The sequence below is a fragment of the Manis pentadactyla genome, chromosome 8 (genome assembly GCF_030020395.1).
Source record: "Manis pentadactyla isolate mManPen7 chromosome 8, mManPen7.hap1, whole genome shotgun sequence".
NCBI classification, from domain to species: Eukaryota; Metazoa; Chordata; class Mammalia; order Pholidota; family Manidae; genus Manis; species Manis pentadactyla.
This window is the reverse complement of record NC_080026.1, coordinates 88,102,093-88,124,572: the sequence shown is the minus strand read 5'-3', so window position 1 is coordinate 88,124,572 and position 22,480 is coordinate 88,102,093. Positions and strand designations below refer to the sequence as shown.

The following is a 22,480-nucleotide window of genomic DNA, read 5'->3' as shown; positions in this document are numbered from 1 at the left end:
TTTTGATAAGAAGGTTAGCTGTTAATTACTCTGAAGAGTCTCATTTCTAGCCCTTTTTTTTTTTTTTTTACTATTACAGTTTTTGCTGTTGAACATGCCAGCTGTGCTTGGAAGGACTCCTCTTAACTGTGTCCTTATGAATATTTGAAGTCCTTAGTCTCTGTGCACTTTCTGAAAGAGTACCTTTAAATGCAGTCTTCACCTGTTGATATCTTTGGAAAGATTTGCTTTGCTCCAATGTGTTCCGCAAAATTCTGTCACCGTATTCTAGTCTGTTAAATTCAGTGTTGGTTTTTGCCTAGCTCCCAGTACTTTCTCTAATGTAAAGATTTAGTTCTACATGTGTTACCTCTTCCAATTATATTTTAATTGCCATAATTAATTTTCTTACTGTAGATGTAATAACAGCAGTTTCAAATCACTTTGGGAAGAAAGCATCACTTACTACTTGGGTCAGAACTGAAAATAGATTCACCCAGTGCCCATACCAAGGCATTTTGTAATACTAATATAATAGTTAGCCAATGATAGTATTTTTGTTATAAAAATAACATGTTTGTGGTAATAATTTAAACAATATAGTACTGTTTGTGGTAAAAATATAAGCCCTGACCTTTCCTACTCCTCCACCTCACACTTTTTCTTCCAGTGCTAATTGCTTTTAGCAGTTTTGTACGTACCCTTTCAAATCATTTTCTAAACAAATTCTAACACATGTATTTGATTGTGTATGTGCATCTTTTTTGTCTTGACAAAACTATTCTATGCCTATTGTTATGAAACTTGGTTTGATTTTTATAATTTTATAATATCGTATGTTAGGTTCTTGTAGTTTCAACCCCAAATAAAAGTTAGTAGGTACCCATACTATCAATAATGTCTCTTCTTTCTCATAGCCTTTCCTGCAGCTGGGAAAAGTATGCAAGGGAATAAAGGGGAAAGGCTGCCAAAGGCAACACACAGGGGAAAATGGAAGCAAATAGTGATCTGAGGCCATAGGTTGAAAAACAGGGAAAGCCAGCATAATGTCATTAATGGAGCATCACATTGCTGTGAAAGTTGAATCACAGAATCCTGAAATGATAGAGCTGAGTTGAGTGAAAAATCACATAGCCCAAAATCCTTAGAGGGCTTTGAGGCCTATAGAGGTGAAGTGAGTTACCTAAGTGCATATAATTAATTAGTGCCAAAATCAGTAGTTAGAAAACAGGTCTCCTGACTCCAAATTCTGTGCACTTTTGATGTTACTATAACCATGAGTGCAAACTAACAAAAAGACAACAAACACATTGTATTAATCAAACCCAATTGTAATACCATGTATTTACTACAACATACTGTATTCATTTAAATACAATAAAAAATATATATCATTTAAAGAACTGTACTAGAAATCATTGGCTAAGAACAGGAATATATTACTGTAAGAACTGAAGAAAGGAACAAGTGACAAGTCGCTTGGGTGGAAGGTCAAATTAGTTTCTCTATAAAAGAAGCTGAGGTAGGAAGATCAAATGAAATGATTTAAATGTATTGAATTTGCTTAAGAAGTGAAGCAAAGAGAAAATGCCCTTTAGTTTAAAATAAAATTCCTAACGGGAACTGAGAAGATCAAGTAGAGGTAAAAGCTGTACCCTGGAGCTGCTGATGAAGAAATCTAGCCCGAGGGGAAAATGTTTCATGGGGAGATCACTACCTGACAGGAACTTTACATACATTCTCTTACTTCACCCTTAAAGAAACCCTTGAGGAAGGGATTAAATAACTGTTTTATTGACAGGCAAGGGAACAAATGATTTTGTTCTGTGCTCCCAAAGTCACTCTGACAGATAGTGGTTTAGACTCAGACATTCCTCTTTGGCTCCACAGCCTGTGTTCATTGGGCGTACTGCCTTCATTAATCACTAAGGTGAAAGTGATCTTAATGTTACATAAGAATTACTGGATAGAGAGGTGTGGGAGATTAATTTGAGTATTTCTGAACTCTCCTTAAGAATTTAGAATGCTTAATTAAATTATGCAGAAGGTAAGATAAAGGAAAAGAAACTTGTGCCTTGTTTTACAAATGTTTTCTAAGTAATTTACCTATTCTGCGTTTCCTTGCTTATAACTGTGCTTGTTTGGAGCTTGAAGACATTTGACTAGATAAGATGGGAATTTATAGCCAAGGAAACATGTCAAGGCTGGAAAGCTGTTCCTTTTACTAAGATTTTTACTGGCAGGTCACTTCCTTCATTTACAGAGTTTGATTTTGCAGCTTGGCCCTGACTTGAGAGACTGGTAGTCTAAATGACATAGGAATTGACTCTAACACAGAACTTCTCTATTTCCCCAAAATCTTGCTAATATTTTATACAAATATGGAGGTGCAATACAGTCAAATAGGCTTCATCTATTTCTACCATTTGCTCATTTGAATTCATATCCCTCTTTAAGAAGCAATAGTTTAAAAGCTAAAGCTATTCAGTTGCAAGAGCAGGGCTTTCTGAGAGTGAAGAAGAAAAGATTTTTGAAAAGCAAATGTCTGATCTTGAAGTAGGGATATTAAGACAGGCTAGGGGAAGAGTATACCACTCCAAACCCCAATCCAACTCCACAACCCAGGAGGTGTATTTAGTAGTGTTGTTAGTCTTGGAAGGTCAGAATGACAAAGGGTGTCTGAGGGGCCAGGCCTGCCCAGGCCACATGGGGAAAGCAGAGGAGGGACATGGCTCACCTCAGCCTCTTACAGGGTGAGTGCTCAGTGGTCCGGGCCAGGATGCCAGGTGGGAAGTAGGGCTAACACCTGCAGAGTGACAATCAACCCTCAGTGATAATTTGTTACCTATACTAAAAGCCTGTTTTCCTTTACTGTTAGGGATAGCTGCCCACATGTTGACTGAATTATGCAAGAGTGATTCTTCTGATGTTTCTAAACTTTGCTTTTCCCTGTTGGAAGTACCATAAGGCCAACTCCCTTTTTATTGATTCACGACACTTTAATAATCTCCCCCCATCCAAGGAAAAAGAATACAACTTTTCTGAGAGAAAAGCTTTAGGGCTGCAGTGCTGTGGTGAATAAGATTTAACCAGTTTGGGGTACCCGCCTCATTCTAAGCTAGAGCAATGATGAACTCTGCTACCATTTAAAAAAGATATCCTCCAAGAGCATGCTTTATGACTTCTCAGTCCTCATTGGCTATTTCTCTCTTATCTAAGTTCATAAGTGGGCAGTGTGGGTACTTGGAGCTGGAGCTGCTTTAGAACACAGGAGCAAAACTTTCTAAATAGCGGTATGAAAGGTAGAGGAAGAGTGAGAAAACAGGAAGGAGGTCTACGGAAGCCTTCTGAAGAGATGCTTTGTCTTTCTGCACCTGTTTGGCCTTACACAAAATATTAAGGTGCATCTGCACTAGGTGTGTAATGGTAGGGGTGTTCACGTGGTCGATTTGCATTGTTCTGTCAGCTACGATGCAGTGATTCGATCGCGCCGGTCAGGACAGCCAGCCAGGCACTTCTGTGTTAGATAGCAAAGGGGATATAACATGGCATAGGCCTGAATCCAGATAACAATCTACATCAGAAGAAGACATGCTGCACTTTAGACAGTAGAGTTAGATGGGTGTCCTAAATAGAGCAGAAATGATTGCAAAGAGAACTTGACTATGTGCTCCTCACTAACTACCTTCCCTTCAACTGAGACTTCAGGCAAACCATATAAACAGTATTTTCAGCTAGTAAGTACTTTCATATCCCCTAAAAGGCTGTTCTCAGATTCATGGTGATTAGGTATGAAAATATTTTTTAAATGCAAATTTAAGAAAATATTAATATTTACCTGGATCTTACCTGGAGCCAGAAACTTGGCCGTCATCCTCTGACTATCACCTTTTCAAACTATCACCAAGTCCTATAACCTCTGGACATTCAGTCATGTTGTCATATTGTCTGGCCCCTCTACCCTTTCTGTATAATAATTGTTACTTATTCATAGATAGGTGTTTGGGTGTTACTTCCTGCTGGAAGGATTTTCTCAATCCTACTTATAAGTCAAATATTCCTATCAATTTACATAGTGCCTCCTACCTGCCTATCATAGGACTGATTACAACTGTTTTTCATGGTTCCTCTTAGAATCTAAGCTCTAGGGAAAACCAAGACTATGACTCCCAATCTCTTTCCTTCACTACAGTATCATGATGCTTAGCACATAGTAGATACTAAGTAACTAGTTTTTGAGTGAATAAATGAATGAATGACTTGTTCTGAAGTTAAAAATTACAGAAGAATATTACGATGAACAAAGAGAAGAGTATTTGATCTTAGTTAAGAAATTATTTTAAAATGTTAATAGTTTGATGCCTAAGGCAAATAAACTCTAAAATGTGTTCTCAAATTAGAAGGTTGGTTTGGGTAGTTTTATTTGGCAATTGTATAAAGATTTGGGAAAATATAATGTAGCAATAATATATACTGATTTTTATTTTCACAAAACCTTACATTCTTTTTAAGTTCCCCTAACATACATAAAAGTTGACATGTATTATAAGTAAATCCTTCTGCTAGGTTAAATTGGTGCTTTTCATGTTTCATAGATGGATTTAGCATAATGTGTAAGATAGATCAAAATTCTTAGAGTTCAAATCGTGGTTTCATACTTAATAGCTGTGTTATTTTAAGCAAGTTGCTTAATTTCTCTGTAAATGTTTCCTTATCTACTAAATCGGGTTGATAAATCCCCGAGTGAGGATTAAATGTTTCCTGCATGTGGAGCACCTAGAACTAATTGACATAGTAAATGCTTACCAAATAGTTACATTTTATTATTATTCAATATTTACATTTCTAATTTCTGAAGTATTATGGTAATAGTAGCATTGTTATATTCTCAAATCATTTTGATATACTGAAATATCACAAAATAGCTCTTACATAGCTATTGAACCATATCACTATTGGTATTTTCTTGTTTGGCTTCAGATTGCTAATAAGGAACTATTGGAATTTCTGGACTACAAGAGTGTTTGGTTCAATAGTTTAACTCTGCTACCTTGATGGAACCAATATTTTAGAGGAATAATGTACAGAAAGCAACTCAAACCTAGTTTTCAAGGGGGATCTTTTGGAAACTGACAAAATTATTATAAAATTCCTTCCTAACAGCAAGAAAAAAATCACCAAGTAGTTAAGAAAATGTAGAAAATGGAAAATATGAAGGGCTATTTTCAACTATAAGATATTTAAAAAATTTCAAGGGTGTATTATTAATCTTAGTCATCTGGTACTGCTTCAGCAATACAGACAGAACAGTGAAATAAAGGAGATGTCCTTGAAGCAGACTGTAATGAAGGAATGTGTTTGGGCAAACCATGCAGATGGCATCTGGCTACAATCCATTTTTTTCTTTTTTTTTGTTATCATTAATCTACAATTACATGAAGAACATTATGTTTACTAGGCTCTCCCCTTCCCCAAATCCCCCCAACACACCCCATTACAGTCACTGTCCATCAGCATAGTAAGATGCTATAGAATCACTACTTGTCTTCTCTGTGTTGCATAGCCCTCCCCATGCCCTCCCCCACATTATACATGCTAATCATAATGCCCCCTTTCTTTATCCCCACCCTTATCCCTCCGTTCCCACCCATCCTCCCTAGTCCCTTTCCCTTTGGTAACTGTTAGTCCATTCTTGGGTTCTATGAGTCTGCTGCTGTTTTGTTCCTTCAGTTTTTCTTTGTTCTTATACTCCACATATGAGCAAAATCATTTGGTACTTGTTTTTCTCCGCTTGGCTTATTTCACTGAGCATAATACCCTCTAGCTCCATCCATATTGTTGCAAATGGTAGGACTTATTTTCTTCTTATGGCTGAGTAATATTCCTTTGTGTATATGTACCACATCTTCTTTATCCATTCATCTACTGAAGGACACTTAGGTTGCTTCCATTTACTGGCTATTGTAAATAGTGCTGCAATAAACATAGGGGTGCATATATCTTTTTCAAACTGGAGTGCTGCATTCTTAGGGTAAATTCCTAGAAGTGGAATTCCTGGGTCAAATGGTATGTCTATTTTGAGATTTTTGAGGAACCTCTATACTGTTTTCCACGATGGTTGAACTAATTTACATTCCCACCAGCAGTGTAGGAGGGTTCCCCTTTCTCTACAACCTCGCCAGCATTTGTTCTTGTTTGTCTTTTAGATGGTGGCAATCCTTACTGATGTGGGGTGATATCTCATTGTGGTTTTAATTTGCATTTCTCTGATGACTAGCGATGTGGAGCACCTTTTCATGTGTCTGTTTGCCATCCGAATTTCTTCTTTGGAGAACTGTCTGTTCAGCTCCTCTGCCCATTTTATAATTGGATTATTTGCTTTTTGTTTGTTGAGGTGTGTGAGCTCTTTATATATTTGGGATGTCAACCATTTATCGAATCTGTCATTTATGAATACATTCTCCCATACTGTAGGGTACCTTTTTGTTCTATTGATGCTGTCCTTTTCAGCTTGATATAGTCCCACTTTTTCATTTTTGCTTTTGTTTCCCTTGCCCGGGGAGATATGCTCATGAAGAAGACACTCATGTTTATGTCCAAGAGACTTTTGCCTATGTTTTTTTCTAAGAGTTTTATGGTTTCATGACTTACATTCAGGTCTTTGATCCATTTCGAATTTACTTTCATGTATGGGGTTAGACAGTGATCCAGTTTCATTCTCTTACATGTCGCTGTCCAGTTTTGCCAGCACCATCTGTTGAAGAGACTGTCATTTCCCCATTGCATGTCCATGGCTCCTTTATTGTATATTAATTGGCCATATATGTTTGGGTTAATGTCTGGAATCTATATTCTGTTCCACTGGTCTGTGGCTCTCTTCTTGTGCCAGTACCAAATTATCTTGATTACTGTGGCTTTGTAGTAGAACTTGAAGTTGGGGAGCGAGATCCCCCCACTTTATCCTTCCTTCTCAGGATTGCTTTGGCTATTCGATGTCTTTGGTGTTTCCATATGAATTTTTGAACTATTTGTTCCAGTTCATTTAAGAATGTTGTTGGTAATTTGATAGGAATTGCATCAAATATGTATATTGCTTTGGGCAGGATGGCCATTTTGAAGATATTAATTCTTCCTAGGCAAGAGCATGGGATGAGTTTCCAGTTGTTACTGTCCTCTTTAATTTCTCTTAAGAGTGTCTTATAGTTTTCAGGTATAGGTCTTTCACTTCCTTGGTTAGATTTATTCCTAGGTATTTTATTCTTTTTGATGCAATTGTGAATGGAATTCTTTTCCTAATTTCTCTTTCTATTGGTTCATTGTTAGTGTATAGGAAAGCCAGATTTCTGTGTGTTAATTTTGTATCCTGCAACTTTGCTGTATTCTAATATCAGTTCTAGTAGTTTTGGAGTGGAGTCTTTAGGGTTTTTTATGTACAATATCATGTCATCTGCAAATAGTGACAGTTAAACTTCTTCTTTACCGATTTGGATTCCTTGTATTTCTTTGTACTGTCCTATTGCTGTAGCTAGGACATCCAGTACTATATTGAATAACAGTGGGGAGACTGGGCATCCCTGTCTTCTTCCTGATCTCAGAGGAAATTGCTGTTCAGTATGATGTGGGCTGTGGGCTTATCATATATGGCCTTTATTATGTTGAGGTACTTGCCCTCTATTCCCATTTTGTTGAGAGTTTTTATCATGAATGGTTGTTGAATTTTGAGGAATGCTTTTTCAGCATCTATGGAAATGATCATGTGGTTTTTGTCCTTCTTTTTGTTTATGTGGTGGATGATGTTGATGGATTTTCTAATGTTGTACCATCCTTGCATCCCTGGGATGCATCCCACTTGGTCATAGTGTACGATCCTTTTGATGTATTTTTGAATTCAGTTTGCTAATATTTTATTGAGTATTTTTGCATCTACGTTCATCAGGGATATTGGTCTGTAATTTTCTTTTTTGGTGGGGTCTTTGCCTGGTTTTGGTATTAGGGTGATGTTGTCTTCATAGAATGAGTTTGGGAGTATTCCCTCTTCTTTTATTTTTTGGAAAACTTTAAGGAGAATGGGTGTTATGTCTTCTCTGTATGTCTGATAGAATTCCAAGGTAAATCCATCTGGCCCAGGGGTTTTGTTCCTGGGTAGTTTTTTTATTACCTGCTGATAATTGGTTTGTTTAAATTTTGTGTTTCTTCCTTGGTCAGTCTTGGAAGGTTGTATATTTCTAAGAAGTTGTCCATTTATTCTAGGTTTTCCAGCTTCTTAGCATATAGGTTATCATAGTATTCTCTAATAATTCTTTGTATTTCTGTGGGGTCCATCATGATTTTTCCTTTCTCGTTTCTGATTCTGTTGATGTGTGTTGATTCTCCTTTTCTCTTATTAAATCTGACTAGAGGCTTATCTATTTTGTTTATTTTCTCAAAGAACCAGCTCTTGGTTTCATTGATTTTTTCTATTGTTTTATTCTTCTCAATTTTGTTAATTTCTTCTCTGATCTTTATTATGTCCCTCCTTCTGCTGACCTTAGGCCTCATTTGTTCTTCTTTTTCCAATTTCGATAATTGTGACATTAGACTATTCATTTGGGTTTGTTCTTCCTTCTTTAAATATGCCTGGATTGCTATATACTTTCCTCTTAAGACTGCTTTCGCTGCATCCCACAGAAGTTAGGGCTTTGTGTTGTTGTTGTCATTTGTTTCCATATATTGCTTGATCTCTATTTTAATTTGGTCATTGATCCATTGATTACTTGGAAGCATGTTGTTAAGCATCCATGTGTTTGTGGGCCTTTTTGCTTTCTTTGTACAATTTAGTTCTAGTTTTATTCCTTTGTGGTCTGAAAAGTTGGTTGGTAGAATTTCAATCTTTTTAATTTACTGAGGCTGTTTTTGTGGCTTAGTATGTGGTCTATCCTGGAAAATGTTCCATGTGGACTTGAGAAGAGTGTGTATCCTCTTTTGGGTTGTAGAGTTCTATAGATGTCTGTTAGGTCCATCTGTTCTTGTGTGTTGTTCAGTGCCTCTGCGTCCTTACTTATTTTCTGTCTGGTGGATCTATCCTTTGGAGTTAGTGGTGTGTTGAAGTCTCCTAAAATGACTGCATTGCATTCTATTTCCTCCTTTAGTTCTGTTATTGTTTCACATATGCTGATGCTCCTGTGTTGGCTGCATATATATATTTAGAATGGTTATATCCTCTTGTTGGACTGAGCCCTTTATCATTATGTAATGTCCTTCTTTATCTCTTGTTACTTTCTTTGTTTTGAAGTCTATTTTGTCTGATACTCGTACTGCAACAACTGCTTTTTTCTCCCTGTTGTTTGTACGGAATATGTTTTTCCATCCCTTGACTTTTAGTCTGTGCATGTCTTTGGGTTTGAGGTGGGTCTCTTGTAGCAGCATATAGATGGGTCTTGCTTTTTTATCCATTCTATTACTCTGTGTCTTTTGATTGGTGCATTCAGTCCATTTACATTTAGGGTGATTATTGAAAGGTATGTACTTATTGCCATTGCAGGCTTTAGATTCGTGGTTACCAAAGGTTCAAGGTTAGCTTCTTTAGTATCTTACTGCCTTACTTAACTTGCTTATTGAGCTATTATAGACACTGTCTGGTGATTCTTTATTTCTCTTCCTTCTTATTCCTTCATCTCCGTTCTTATATGTTGGGTGTTTTATTCTGTGCTCTTTTATGTTTCCTTTAACTGCTTTTGTTGGTAGTTGATTTTATTTTTTGCCTTTAGTTAGTATTTGGTTGGTCTGCTTTCTTTGCTGTGATTTTGTTTTCTCTGGTGACATCTGTTTAGCCTTAGAAGTTGTCCCATCTAGAGCAGTCCTTCTAAAATACCCTGTAGAGGTGATTTGTGGGAGGCAAATTCCCTCAACTTTTGCTTGTCTGGGAATTGTTTAATCCCTCCTTCTTATCGTGCTGGATACAGTGTTCTTGTATCAAGGCCCTTCTGTTTCATTGCATTAAATATATCATGCCATTCTCTTCTGGCCTGTAAGGTTTCTTTTGAGAAGTCTGATGATAGCTTGATGGGTTTTCCTTGTAGGTGACTTTTTCCTCTCTCTAGGTGCCTTTGAAACTCTTTCCTTGTCCTTGATATTTGCCATTCTAATTATTATGTGTCTTCCTGTTTTCCTTCTTGGGTTCCTTCTGTTGGGAGTTCTGTGTGCTTCCATGGTCTAATCAATTATTTCCTCCCCCAGTTTGGGGAAGTTTTGAGCAATTATTTCTTCAAATACACTTTCTATCCCTTTTCTCTCTCTTCTTCTTCTGGTACCCCTATAATGTGGATATTCTTCCTTTTAGATAGGTCACACAGTTCTCTAAATATTGTTGCATTCCTAGTGATCTTTTTATCTCTCTCTGTGTCAGCTTCAATGCATTCCTGTCTCTGGGTTCTATTCCATCAATGGACTCTTACATTTCATCCATTCTGCTTTTAAATCCTTCCACAAATTGTTTATTTCTGTAGTATCCCTCCCTACTTTGTCTGTTAGCTCTTGTATTTTTCTCTGCATCTCCATCAGCATGTTTATGGCCTTTATTTTGAATTCTTTTTCAGGGAGATTGGTTAGGTCTATCTATCCACGCTCCTTCTCAGGGTTTGTCTCTGTTAGTCTGGTCTGGATCAAGTTCTTCTGCCTTTTCATGGTGATAGAGGTAGTTGTGGGGAGCTGGTGCGTATGTCAGCTGGGAGAACTTCCCTTCTTGCTAGTTTGTGGCCTTCCTCTCCTGGGAGAACAGCGACCCCCAGTGGCTCGTTCTGGGCAGCTGCATGCAGACGGGGTCTCTGATTGTTGCCCAGCCGCAGTCAAAGAAGCTCTGCTCTGCTGCTGTGGGCATGGCCAGCCTCAGGCTGCTGCTCCACTATTGTGGAGCCTGGTTGGAGGGGGAACGTGGGGGAGTCTATTTATCACTGTGAGGGGCCTCCAAGCTGTGATGCTGCCCAGGGGATTAGGGCACCCGGGTTTCCCCAGGTTTCCAGCTGCTGAGTTGATTGTGCCAGGACACCTCCATCCCTTTAAGACTTTCAAAGAGCACTGGCTTTTCTTTGTCCCAGGGGCACCGGCTGTGAGGACCCACTCACAGTTCTTACTGTCCTGTTTCCCTAGTATCCAGCACACCACATACTGTGTGTCTGTGCTCTGGTGCGGATGGCTAGGGCTGGGTGTTTAGCAGTCCTGGGCTCCCTCTCCCTCCCTGGTCCAACTCCTCTCCTCCTGCCGGGGAGCTGGGGTGAGGGGCACTCGGGTTCCGCCAGGCTGGGGCTTGTATCTTACCCCCTTCGCGAGGCACTGGGTTCTCACAGGTGTAGATGTAGCCTGGCTGTTGTCCTGTATCTTCTGGTCTCTCTTTTTGTGATAGCTGTATTTGTTGTATTTTCAAAAACATATGGTTTTGGGAGGAGATTTCCACTGCTCTACTCATGCTGACATCTTGGCTCCTCACCCCTACAATCCCTTTTTTGAAGTTCCTTCATGTGCCTGGTATTTTCACAGTTCCTTTCTAAGGCATTTCTGGTATATGGGTTACTGTGTTTAGTCCCATATGACTTTGGAAATCTGCCATAGATTATTGGACCAGGGATCACTTCTCATCCAAAGTCATTCATATAGAATGATCAGTAGTCTATAAGGTAGACCAACATGAGAGGTCTATACCATCCAGTAGTGATATTCTCTGCAACATATACTAACTGGCCAATTCAGTTAGAACTTCTTTTGTGGATGATATAAAAAAGTTATATAGAAACAGCAATTAATAGAGAAGCTGTATAGAAGCAGGAAGACACACAAAACATGGCAATAGTGAGGTGAACTAATTAGACAGAAAATGCTCTATGTAAACTAAGTAATTTTGAAAGAATGAAGCGTTTATACTGGCAAGAGAAGAAACAGAAGAAGCATAAAGGGTAACTGAGTCACCACAGAAATATATGGTAGAAATATATTGGAAATATAGAAAATTTTGCACCTGCCATTTTGAATTCACTATTATGCCACTATTGTATGCATGAAGGATTCCAAGAATATGGACTAGTTTTGTGCTGGTTTTCTATACTTCTGCACTGTTGAGGCTTTTTGCCGTGCCATTGTTATGTATAGTGAGAATATGGTGTGTAAAGTTGAAAGAAGTAATCATCTAGTCATTTTAAATGCTGTAATCACTCTCCTAGGTAAATTCAGATTTCTAGAATTGGTAAATTTGCGTAAATAGTAATATTTTTGTGTGTGGTGTAAAGTGAAAATGATATATGTCAATAGCATCAAACTGGATTATAGAAAATTCATTTTAGTAATAACTTAAACTTCTTTTTTTGAAAATAAACCTAGGTAAAATCAATTAAAGAAGTTTGAGATTGGTATGGATTTTAACAATAGAGAAACCTGAGGGCAATTGGAAATCTGAGGGTAACTGTTCATTATTTTCTCATGAACAAGTAGATCTGTACATCCAAAAGTATTAGTTCTAATAAATCTACTTCATGATGAATTTTATACGTCATGAATTATTTATTTATGTGTGTGTAGGTCTGTCTTCTTGTACCTCAACCTAATATTTTTTGGATTCGTCATTGTTGCTGTTCATATCAATAGTACATTCCTTTTTATTAATGAATAGTTTTCCCTTGTATTAATGTGCCACAGTTTGTTTACCCATTCTCCTGTTAAATGACATTTGGGTTTTTCTCATTTTATGGGCCATGATGAGTGAGGATATTATAGACATTCTTATTCACAATATGCTGTGGAATTTTTATTTCTATTCTTAATAGTATAATTGCAAGGGCATATGGTAGATATACTAACTTTTTCAGAAACTCCCCTTTCCAAAATATGTATACCATTTTATGTTAATAAAAGCAATGTAAGAAAATTCTGATTGCTCCACTTCTCAACATTTACTATTGTCAGTCTTTCTTATTTTACTCACTCTAATAAATGCAAATTAGTATCTCTTACTGGTTTTACTATGAATTTTCCCATTAAGGTTTTACTATGAAATCTTCCTTTTCATTGCTTATTAGCTCTCTGTGTATCTTCTTTTTCATGTATATGTTTAAATCTTTTGCCCATTTTTTGTATCAAATTTTCCTATTTTTTTTTGTTGATTTGTAGTTCTTTATATATTCTTGACATGAATCCTTTGTTGGATGTGTGTACTGTGATTATATTATTGTCCCTAATCTGTGTTTCTCCATTTTCTTAATGGTATCTTTTGATAAATTTTGTGAAGTTAATTATAACTTCTTTAGGGTTAGTACTTTTTTGTGTGTCTTGTACAAAGAAAATAGCATTAACTAAATTAAAAGTTTGTCTATTTCAGGTTGTAAAGATACTCTACATTTTATTCTAGTAGCTGAATGGTCTTGCATTTTACCCTTGGGTTTACTATCTATCTTAAATTGGTTTTGAGTAGTCCATGTATTGGAATTTTAAATGCTGTTTATTTATTTAAATTTTACAAATGTCCTTTGCTCCATTTAATATTTAAAACAATTATTTCAGTTTTTCCCTGTCTCATTTTGATTGGTGGCCTCTGGTATTTTCATTTTGATTTCTTTCTTTAGTTGTATGATTGCTCAGTTAAATGGCTTACTATCTTTTTAAAGATTTGTTGAGTTGTTTTGAGGCTGCACTCATATAAACTTTCACACTGTCCATCTCAGGGCCTTTGATTATTCCTTTAGTTTACTAATTTTAAATAATTTTCTATTGTGTTAGTTCAAGGTCTTAATTATATCCTTAAATATAAGGTGTAAGACAATTAAAAGGAAATTTATAAAATTAACTTGTCTTTGGAACACTAACTCCAATATGATTATACAGGTCATCCTTTACTTTTCTCTATTTTTTTAACTTTTACTTTGAGATAGTTGTAGATTCACATGCAATCGTAAGAAACTATATAGAGAGATCCTATACACCCTTTAATTGTAACATCTTGCATAATTACCATGCATTATCACAGCCAGGAGATGAAGAGTAAAGCAAACCATTGACCTTATTCACATTTCACCAGTTTTGTATGCATTACTTTCTATGTATGACTGTCATTTATTTATTTTTTTTAATGCTTTTAAGAAGACAAGGAAAATCTAAGGTTTTGGTGTTTTGGCTTGTGTTGGTATTTGGTACAATGTGAGTTTGAAAAGCTTCCTATTTTTCTTCATCTCCTGCATAGTTCTCATTCTTACATATAAGTTGAGGCATAGGCCAGTGCATGTAAAACATCATTTTTTTCTTTATTTGTTTATATTTGAAATTCTTGTACTGCTGTATCTTCAAAATTAGATTTTTTTTATGCTGACTGAATCAGTTTTTTTAATCAGCCTGACAAAAATATAATAGTAAGCGTAATTCTTCAGTAATTTAAAAAGTCTTTTTTGAGATTGCCTAGATAAATTTCCCCTGCTGTTTGTTGCATATGCTATATTTACTATCATTCATTACACTTATTTGTTCAAAATTAATCCTTTGATTCCTGATGTCTGTCTTCTTGTTTGTAAAGAATATTCCCTTCATCTTTAGCTTTATAGTTTTAACCAACACTTTCAATTATCACACTCTTTCAAACTTCCCAATATTTGGAGATGTTAGATTTCTGACTTTGCTCCCAATCTCTATTTTTAAAACTTCATTTATTTTTTCTTAGAAAATTAAGGTTAATGAAGAGCATCTGTTCTTTAATTTTGTTGTATTACAGTGCATCTGGTAACCTAGTAGGCTATCTATTTGGTTCTTCCAGGGATCTGTAGGTATTATAAAGATAATTATTTGTCTTGCCTGGTTGGTATGTGTTCAAAAGCACGAAGATGGAAACACATATGGATGATGCAATGCTTAACAGAGAAGTCAAGTATGATAATTGCAAATGGGCCACTTGCATAAGTTATTGTTGATATCAAAATTGTGATTTGAATTTCCTGACTTTGGTACTTCATTTAAAATGTTAATGATTCACTTCCACAGGCCTTGACTTTTAGATCCTGGAGTTCCATGAGAGAACAGGAAGGCAGAAAGGGATAATCACAATCTAAATCTAGACTTTCCTACTCAAAGCATTGAATGTGAAGATTTGCTGTTCTTTATGTCTCTTATAATGGTAACTTTCTTAATGTTACCATTAAGTTAACATTATAAGAAAAATACAAAGATACAGGTTACATATGTTAAAGTAATTAAACCAGGAGGCCATTAGACTGAGATGGTTCTGACACCTAAGCAAACTGAAATTAAGGAGAATCAGTTCCTATAAATATCTCAAAGTTAGAAAGTTGAAACTTAAGAAAAAAATTGATCATAGCCAACTAGGCTTTCTTAATAAAGCAACTGCTTAAGCTGTAGTCAACCAGGTAAGTTCCTTACTGTGCATCCACATCTGCTTGATTGGAGCTTTTTCTGTAGCTCTTGTCAGTGGAGTACAAGGAGATATTTTTGGTGTGGTACTGCCCAATGTAGATTGATGTTTGCTCAGACATCATAAATTTTCCAAAATTTTATTATTTCAGTTTATTTTTTAATACATAATATAGTAATAGGCAATACATTTGTTAAAATTTAGGGATATATACATATATATATGTAAGTACATATGACACAGACATGTATCCATAACCACACACCCATGTATATATGTGTATATGTTAAATTGGCCATACTTTATTATTATTGTTCCTGCTTTAATATTTATAGCCTCTTTTCTTAGAATAGCTGACAGAGGAATTCAAACTTCTTCCTGGAAAAGAATTCAAGGACATACACAGAAGTAGTTGAGTGTTAGTAGTTTATTGGAAAATAAGAGTTTAAAGGAAAAAGAATGTACACATCCCAGAATTGAACTAGGGCACCCTGTAGGGTGAGTTGCCTGGAGGGTACAATAGGGAGCCTTTTTATGTGAGGGGAGATGAATATTTATTAAGTGGGAGTAGGTTTCAAAGGAAGCAGGTGGAGTCTTCTTGAAGTTATAACCTCATCTGATCCCAGTTACCTTCCGAAGTCCTGCCTCCTAGTATCATTGTCCTGTGGGGTAGTGTTTCAGTTATGAATTTGGGAGGACAAACATTCAGTCTATAACAATCATCATACATTGGTTTTGTCTGTTATTTTTTAAATTAAGATAAATAGAATCAAATATGTACACTTTTACAACAGGTTTATTTTACTCAACTGGTTTGTGAGATTCAGCTATGGCATTTTGTTGAGCAAGGTTCATTCTTTTTTTTGTATATTATATATATTGTATATTATATTCTTACAGTAAAGTAAACTAAAGAAAATGTTTTCTCATATTGTCCAAAAATTTCTCAAGCCCCCCCAAATTTTTCCAATATATTTATTGGAAAAAATCTGCATGTAAGTGAGCCCATATAGTTCAAACCCGTGTTCAAGGGTCAACTGAATATGTACATAAGTCACTGAGATTGTTTAATTACAGGCCTACCTATTTATCTAACTTCATGTCCCTCTCTCCCCAAATAAATTACCAGTACAAATTAAAGAAATACCTAATCCCTTACTCTAACCTTCAATCAAAAGAAAGAGGAAAAGGAATTTAAGATGTCTAGGAAGTTAAGACTTAGAAATATTCCTTTTAATTCTCACTTGCCAGGAACAAAAAGCCAGCAGTACTATATATAGTTTTTAAACTTTTTTGAGTCACAGATCCCTTTGATTCACATAATTCTGATGAAAGCTATGGACTCTCTCCCTAGAAAAATGCATGAACACATACATATAGAAAAAATAGTGCAGTAGTTTCAGTTTCATACATTTTGTGAAGTCCAGGTTTATAACCTTAATAGCTTAAAAGTTTCTTACATATTTAGGCAATGTTCATCACCCTAGGCTGTGATGTTTAAACCAATTGTCAATGATATATAATCAGTGTAATCCTATTCGTAATATAACATGTTTTCATTATCTTTTGTGAGGAAACTGGGACATAGGACTTTCTAATTTGGCTGTCCTCACTCTTGACAAGTTTGACAAGCTTATTTCGTATAAGTATGCAAATAAGTTATCACCTGCAAGTAATAACTTAACTCAAATAAGGCAAAATCTTTCTATTTGGTCTGTTAAGTGTATATTGCAAACATAAGATCTTAGATTTGACTGAAGCCATTTCTTCATTGTATCTTGTTACATGTTTTATCTGAAATTAAACCTAGATTTCAGAGAGTATAATGAGCTACTTTTAATTTTGTGAAACACAGTAGAAATTAGATGGATCTTATTTATCTTCCACATGTAACCTAAGTAAGACATTACATGGGGAATATAGTGCTCAAAGCTTCTGGATTCCATTTTTTAGATTTATCACTGCCCGTAGGATCTTTATGTTTCTTTCTTTTTTTCAATATTTATAAATGAAGGATATAACCACTAAGTTCACACAGAATAAGTATGCCATTAACACATGACGTTTTCAGACATATTTGGATCAAAAGTGTTAAACTACAGTCCTCATATTATATACATAGCCCATTTTTCCATACATGTATGGAATTTCTAATTAAGTGAGGCCTTCAATTTTAACACTTTTTAAAAAATATACTGATTTATTTTCCTTACCTCTATGGAAAAAAATGACTGCACACTGAGAAAATATAAGCAAACATTTAAAAACTTATATCATAGAAAATATAACTGTTTTCTAAATAACCAGCTCAAACTAAAGCCTTTAATATTTTAGAAAAATGTTATGGTGATATTTACAAAAATGTTATTGTGAAGTAGAGACAGCTACATGTGTTATACAGATAAATAGTCTAAAGAGAAATATAATAATCACATTGCTACACATTACATTTGCCTTTTTATATTATATTCCTACTTAAATGGGAAAAAAACTATTATCAATATAGTATATACATTTTTTCTATTCAATCAACATACAAATAAATAATATTTTCCTCCATTCTAAAATAATCACATCATGCAACCATATTTTTTTAAAAATTTGATCTCATTCTGGTAGTCTGCTGCCACTAATAGTATTTCATGGTTAGTCTCTTTTTTTAGGATCTACCATGTCTTTATACCTCTCTCTCCCCATGATGTCTCTCCAGGTATGGGCCCCAGTTAGAAGCTGGTCTGTAGGAGCTTACAATGCATTGAAAGATGTTTCCTTTAGCTTGAATTATTTTTATGATAGCTATAATTGGAATCCAGATAATGCAGAACATAATCATACATCAGCCTAGAGCAATCCCCCAGTCAGGGTATGCAATTTCAGCGTGATCAAGTCTTTGAAATTTCACTAGTGACCAGATCAAAATTGTCACCAAAAGGAGAGGCACAAAGACAAACAAGCAAGTTCTCTACCATAGCCAGAAAATCCATCTTTTTGCTCCAATCATCATTTCTGTATCTTCAATGAATCTGTTCCCTCCATAAATCCAGATGATTCCTAGTACTTCCAGTATAGCTGCAATCAAAATACCCCATCCAGCACAGAAAGGGTCAATCAGAAGAACCCAGTAATTTCCAGCCTACCAAAAAAATGTCAATTACTTCTAAGTATATTTTAAATTATTTTTATGATTGATGAGGTATTCAAATTAAATCTGTTAATTTGATTTTAATGTATCTTCCTTGGCTTCAAAGGAATGTTTTCAAATGTAAACACAAATGTCTCTTTAAATAGCTCCAAAAGAATTCACCTTTCAGTCTATACTGTCACTGGAAAAAGAAAAAAAGCATTCAGAATAGTTGATTATCAAAATGATATGCTTTGTCTGTGGGCTCTGTAGTATCTGCCAAGAAATATAGTGTATGTTTTCAATCTATAACTTTATTTTAATTGGAAAAATTGTCCATTATTGGGCCTCCTCCTGCTCTGTAAAATATACTTCCTATTGAAATTGTGTTACAATGAGAAAAAATCTGGGCTGAAACTCAGAAAACCTTGATCCAAGTTAGGCTTGTGATTGTCACTAAGCATCCTCTTAAAACCTTGGTTTCCCCATTTAGATCATAAAATACATTCAGACTAATGTTTTACTGATGAAAAAATACTACCTGAATAACATACACGAGACCAAGGAGAAACAAAACCTGGCAGCAGCCCAGCTTTATGGGAATACTCATTTTCTTCATCACTTTGGGAAATAAATCTTGAATTGTTGTTGTAATCGTTTCTTCACAAGGGAAGAAATGACATGTTATATGTCAGCTCATTTGCTGATAGTTTTAATCAGAAAATTCAACTTCTGTTGACCAGATTTATAAATACATGTTGAGCATATACCCTGAAGCCTCCTCCTTGCTTTTAAAAATTCACAGGGTCCTTTCTCTTGGTAGTCACTACTTGTCAGTTCTGGCAAAAATCAAATGTAGCTCTTTGTTGGTTTGAGAGTTGACTTTCTACTGAAGGCTTTTCTGCAGTCACCGCATTCATAGGGTCTTTCTCCCGTATGAATTCTCTGATGTTTAATCAGTGGTGACTTCTCACTGAAGGCTTTCCATTTATAGGGTTTCTCTCCTGTGTGAGTTCTCTGATGGACAATAAGGGTTGACTTTTCACCAAAGGCTTCCCCACATCTTCTGTATCCATAAGGTTTCTCTCCTGTATGAGCTCTGTGATGGACAGAGAGATGTGATTTTCCACTGAAAGTCTTACTGCATATGCTGCCTTCATAGGGTTTCTCTCCTGTGTGACCTCTCTGATGAACAAAGAGGTGTGACTTTCCCCTGAAGCTTTACCACATTTAGTGCACTCATAAGGTTTCTCTTTGTATGAGTTTTCTGATGTTTAATGGGGGCAAGCTTCTCATCAAAAGCTTTCCCATGTTTATTGCACTCAGGTTTCTCACCTGTATAAGTCTTCTGATGTGTAAGGATGGACTTAACCACATTTGATGCCTTCATAAAATGCTTGTCTAATATGTATTTTTCCATATCTAATAAAGTGGTATGAACTTTTAAAGGCTTTTGCGCATTCGCCACATACAAATGGTTTCTCTGCTGTATGAGTTCACTGATGTTTAATCAGAGGTGACTTCTGGATAAAGGTTTTCCCACATTGGCTGCACTCCTAGGGCTTCTCCCCTGTTTGGGTTGTCTGGTATGCAATAAGGGTTGACTTCCAGCTAAAGGCTTTCTTGCACATTCACAGCATTCATGAGGTTTCTCTCCTGTATGAGTTCTTTGATGTACAACAAGATTTGCTTTCTGGATAAACACTTTTCCACACTCAGAAAATTCATAGAATTTCTCCCCAGTCTTAATTCTCTGACTTTTATTGAGGGTTTGCTTATGGTGGAGGGCTTTTCTATGTTGATTGGGCTCAAGTAATTTCTCTCCAGGTTGAGCTTTACCAATATTAGAACAGAAGCATAATTTCCAATATGTCCTACATTCATAGTCTTTCTTTCTTACACAGATTCTATTTTGACTAAGAAAGTTTAAATTATGTTTTGAACACTTTCTCCATGAATAATATTTAGAGAGTCTGTGTCATATAGAAACAAGGACTATGCTTGGATAAATTATTTTTTCTGCATGCTCTGAATTCCTGATCACTTTCATCCTTCAGTGATTCCTTATCTATGAATCCAGTTTTCCACAGAAGTTTGTCTTGGCTTTCCTTGTGGTTATCTATCTGGTCATCCACATGCCAGAATTCTGGGCCATTTGTCCACGGACCACACTGAAGAGTGACAGCGTTCCAGACAGACTTCTTCGGGATGGGCCCACAGAGTGGCCACTGTGACAGCTGCTCTCATCCTGGCCTCAGTGGGGCGGTTCCATGCCAGGGTCTCTTCTCCGTCTGCTGTCCCGACCTCTCCTTCTCCTCGCAACCTGAAGATTACATCTGCTTTGGCAACTGGGTACCCCACGGAGACCAGGTGGCTGTAGTTCTCCAGCATGATGTCCCTGTACAGGTTCTTCTGAGCACAGTCCAGATGCTCCCACTCCTCCAGGGTGACGTCCACAAACACGTCCCTGAAGGTCAACGACTCCTGGGACATGGCCATGCTGTTCTGTAGGGAATGAAGGATGGAGGCCTCCTTCTGAGGCCTCATACCGGGTCTTCTGCAGACTAAGAGAGCCCTGGTGCAGACGCGCCGGAGTCTGAAGTCGTGAGCTGTGGTCTCAGTTACGTGCCCTGAGCGGGCACTCAGTCAGCAGGTGCTGAGTGAATCAACAACTCAGTAACTCGGGGATTCCCCGGGCTCGCCAATCAACGCTCACCCCCACGCCTCGTCACTCACCCCCCAGGGCACGAACCCGTCACCCCTGCCCCTCCGCCCCCAGTTCATTCATTTTTATTGTTGGAAAAAAGTAAGTCTCTAGCAATTATTCATAGTGCTGCTATGAGCATTTTTTGTATATTCTTTTTAGCATACATATGCGTACGTTTCAACGGATATATATCTACAGGTGTCCTAGGCCAGCAGCTCTGATGTATTCAGTTTTAGAAGATACTACAAGTTTCTAAAGTTTTCTATCAATTTTATATCCACCAGAAGTGCATGAGAATTGATTTTTAAGTTGCTCCACATTTTAGCAAACTTGATAGTGTTAATCTTTTTCATTTTAGCCATTCTAGTTGATATGTCCTGGTACTGCATTTTAATAAGCATTTCCTTAGGCATATGGACTTTGAGAACCATTTCATATGTTTATTGACTATTTGAATTTTCTATTTTGTAGAGTATTTAAATAAGACTCAACCTTTTGTAAAATTAGTTGTCTGATTTTTTTATTGATTTAGATCATTCTTATACATTCTATATACTTATTATTGATCAGATAAATGTATTATGAATACCTTCTTCCACTCTATGACTTGCTTTTCATTTAATGGCTTATTTGAAAGAAATAGCTATTTATTTTCATAAAACCTAACATATCAGTTGAGCTTTTCCTTTATGGCTAGTGAATTCTTGTCTTACTTAAGAAATAGCTGACAAACTTCAAGGTCAATGCGGTGCAGAGGAGCTTGCTTTTCCTTTCATATTTAGGTATACAATCCACCTGGAATTGACTCTTGACTATATTGTGAGATAAATGTCAAGATACCTTTTCCCCATGTGGATATCCTGTAGACCTGTTTAACAATTAGTAAATCAATCATCTTTTTCCCTTAAGGTCGACTCTGTCATAAAGTGAGCAATTGTATGTATGTCGATCTGTTTCTGGACTAACCTAAAGAGAACTGACATCTTTACAATACTACATCTTCTAGTGATTCAATCTGGTGAACTGTATTCATTGTCTATTGCTGCACAGCAAATTACCACAAGTTTAACAGTTTAAAAAAACGAATTTATTATCTCACTGATTCCATGCGGTCTGGATGTAAATTAGCTGGTTTCTGTGTTCAGGGCTTCACGGGGCCAAAATCAAGGTGTTGGCAAGGACCAGTATCTCATCTGAGCCTTTGGGAAATCATCACTACCTTTAGAATTCAATTCTGAAAACCTCAGACTATACAGTGATTAGCACACATTGTAAGTTGATATTCCTTTTGATTCCCCTG

The 22,480-nt window shown here is 36.3% G+C and overlaps 2 protein-coding genes across 5 annotated transcripts in view; one reads left to right on the top strand and one right to left on the bottom strand.

The window, feature by feature from the left end:
• CTNNA3 (catenin alpha 3) overlaps positions 1–22,480 on the top strand; it is a 1,667,940-nt gene that overhangs the window by 1,378,581 nt on the left and 266,879 nt on the right. The gene's annotated exons all lie outside the window — the stretch shown is intronic.
• On the bottom strand, positions 19,323–20,972 carry ZNF674 (zinc finger protein 674). The gene is given in 7 exon segments (XM_057505414.1): positions 19,323–19,693; positions 19,696–19,719; positions 19,722–19,845; positions 19,847–20,095; positions 20,098–20,490; positions 20,492–20,643; positions 20,759–20,972. Coding segments are annotated over 7 exon segments (1,527 nt in total).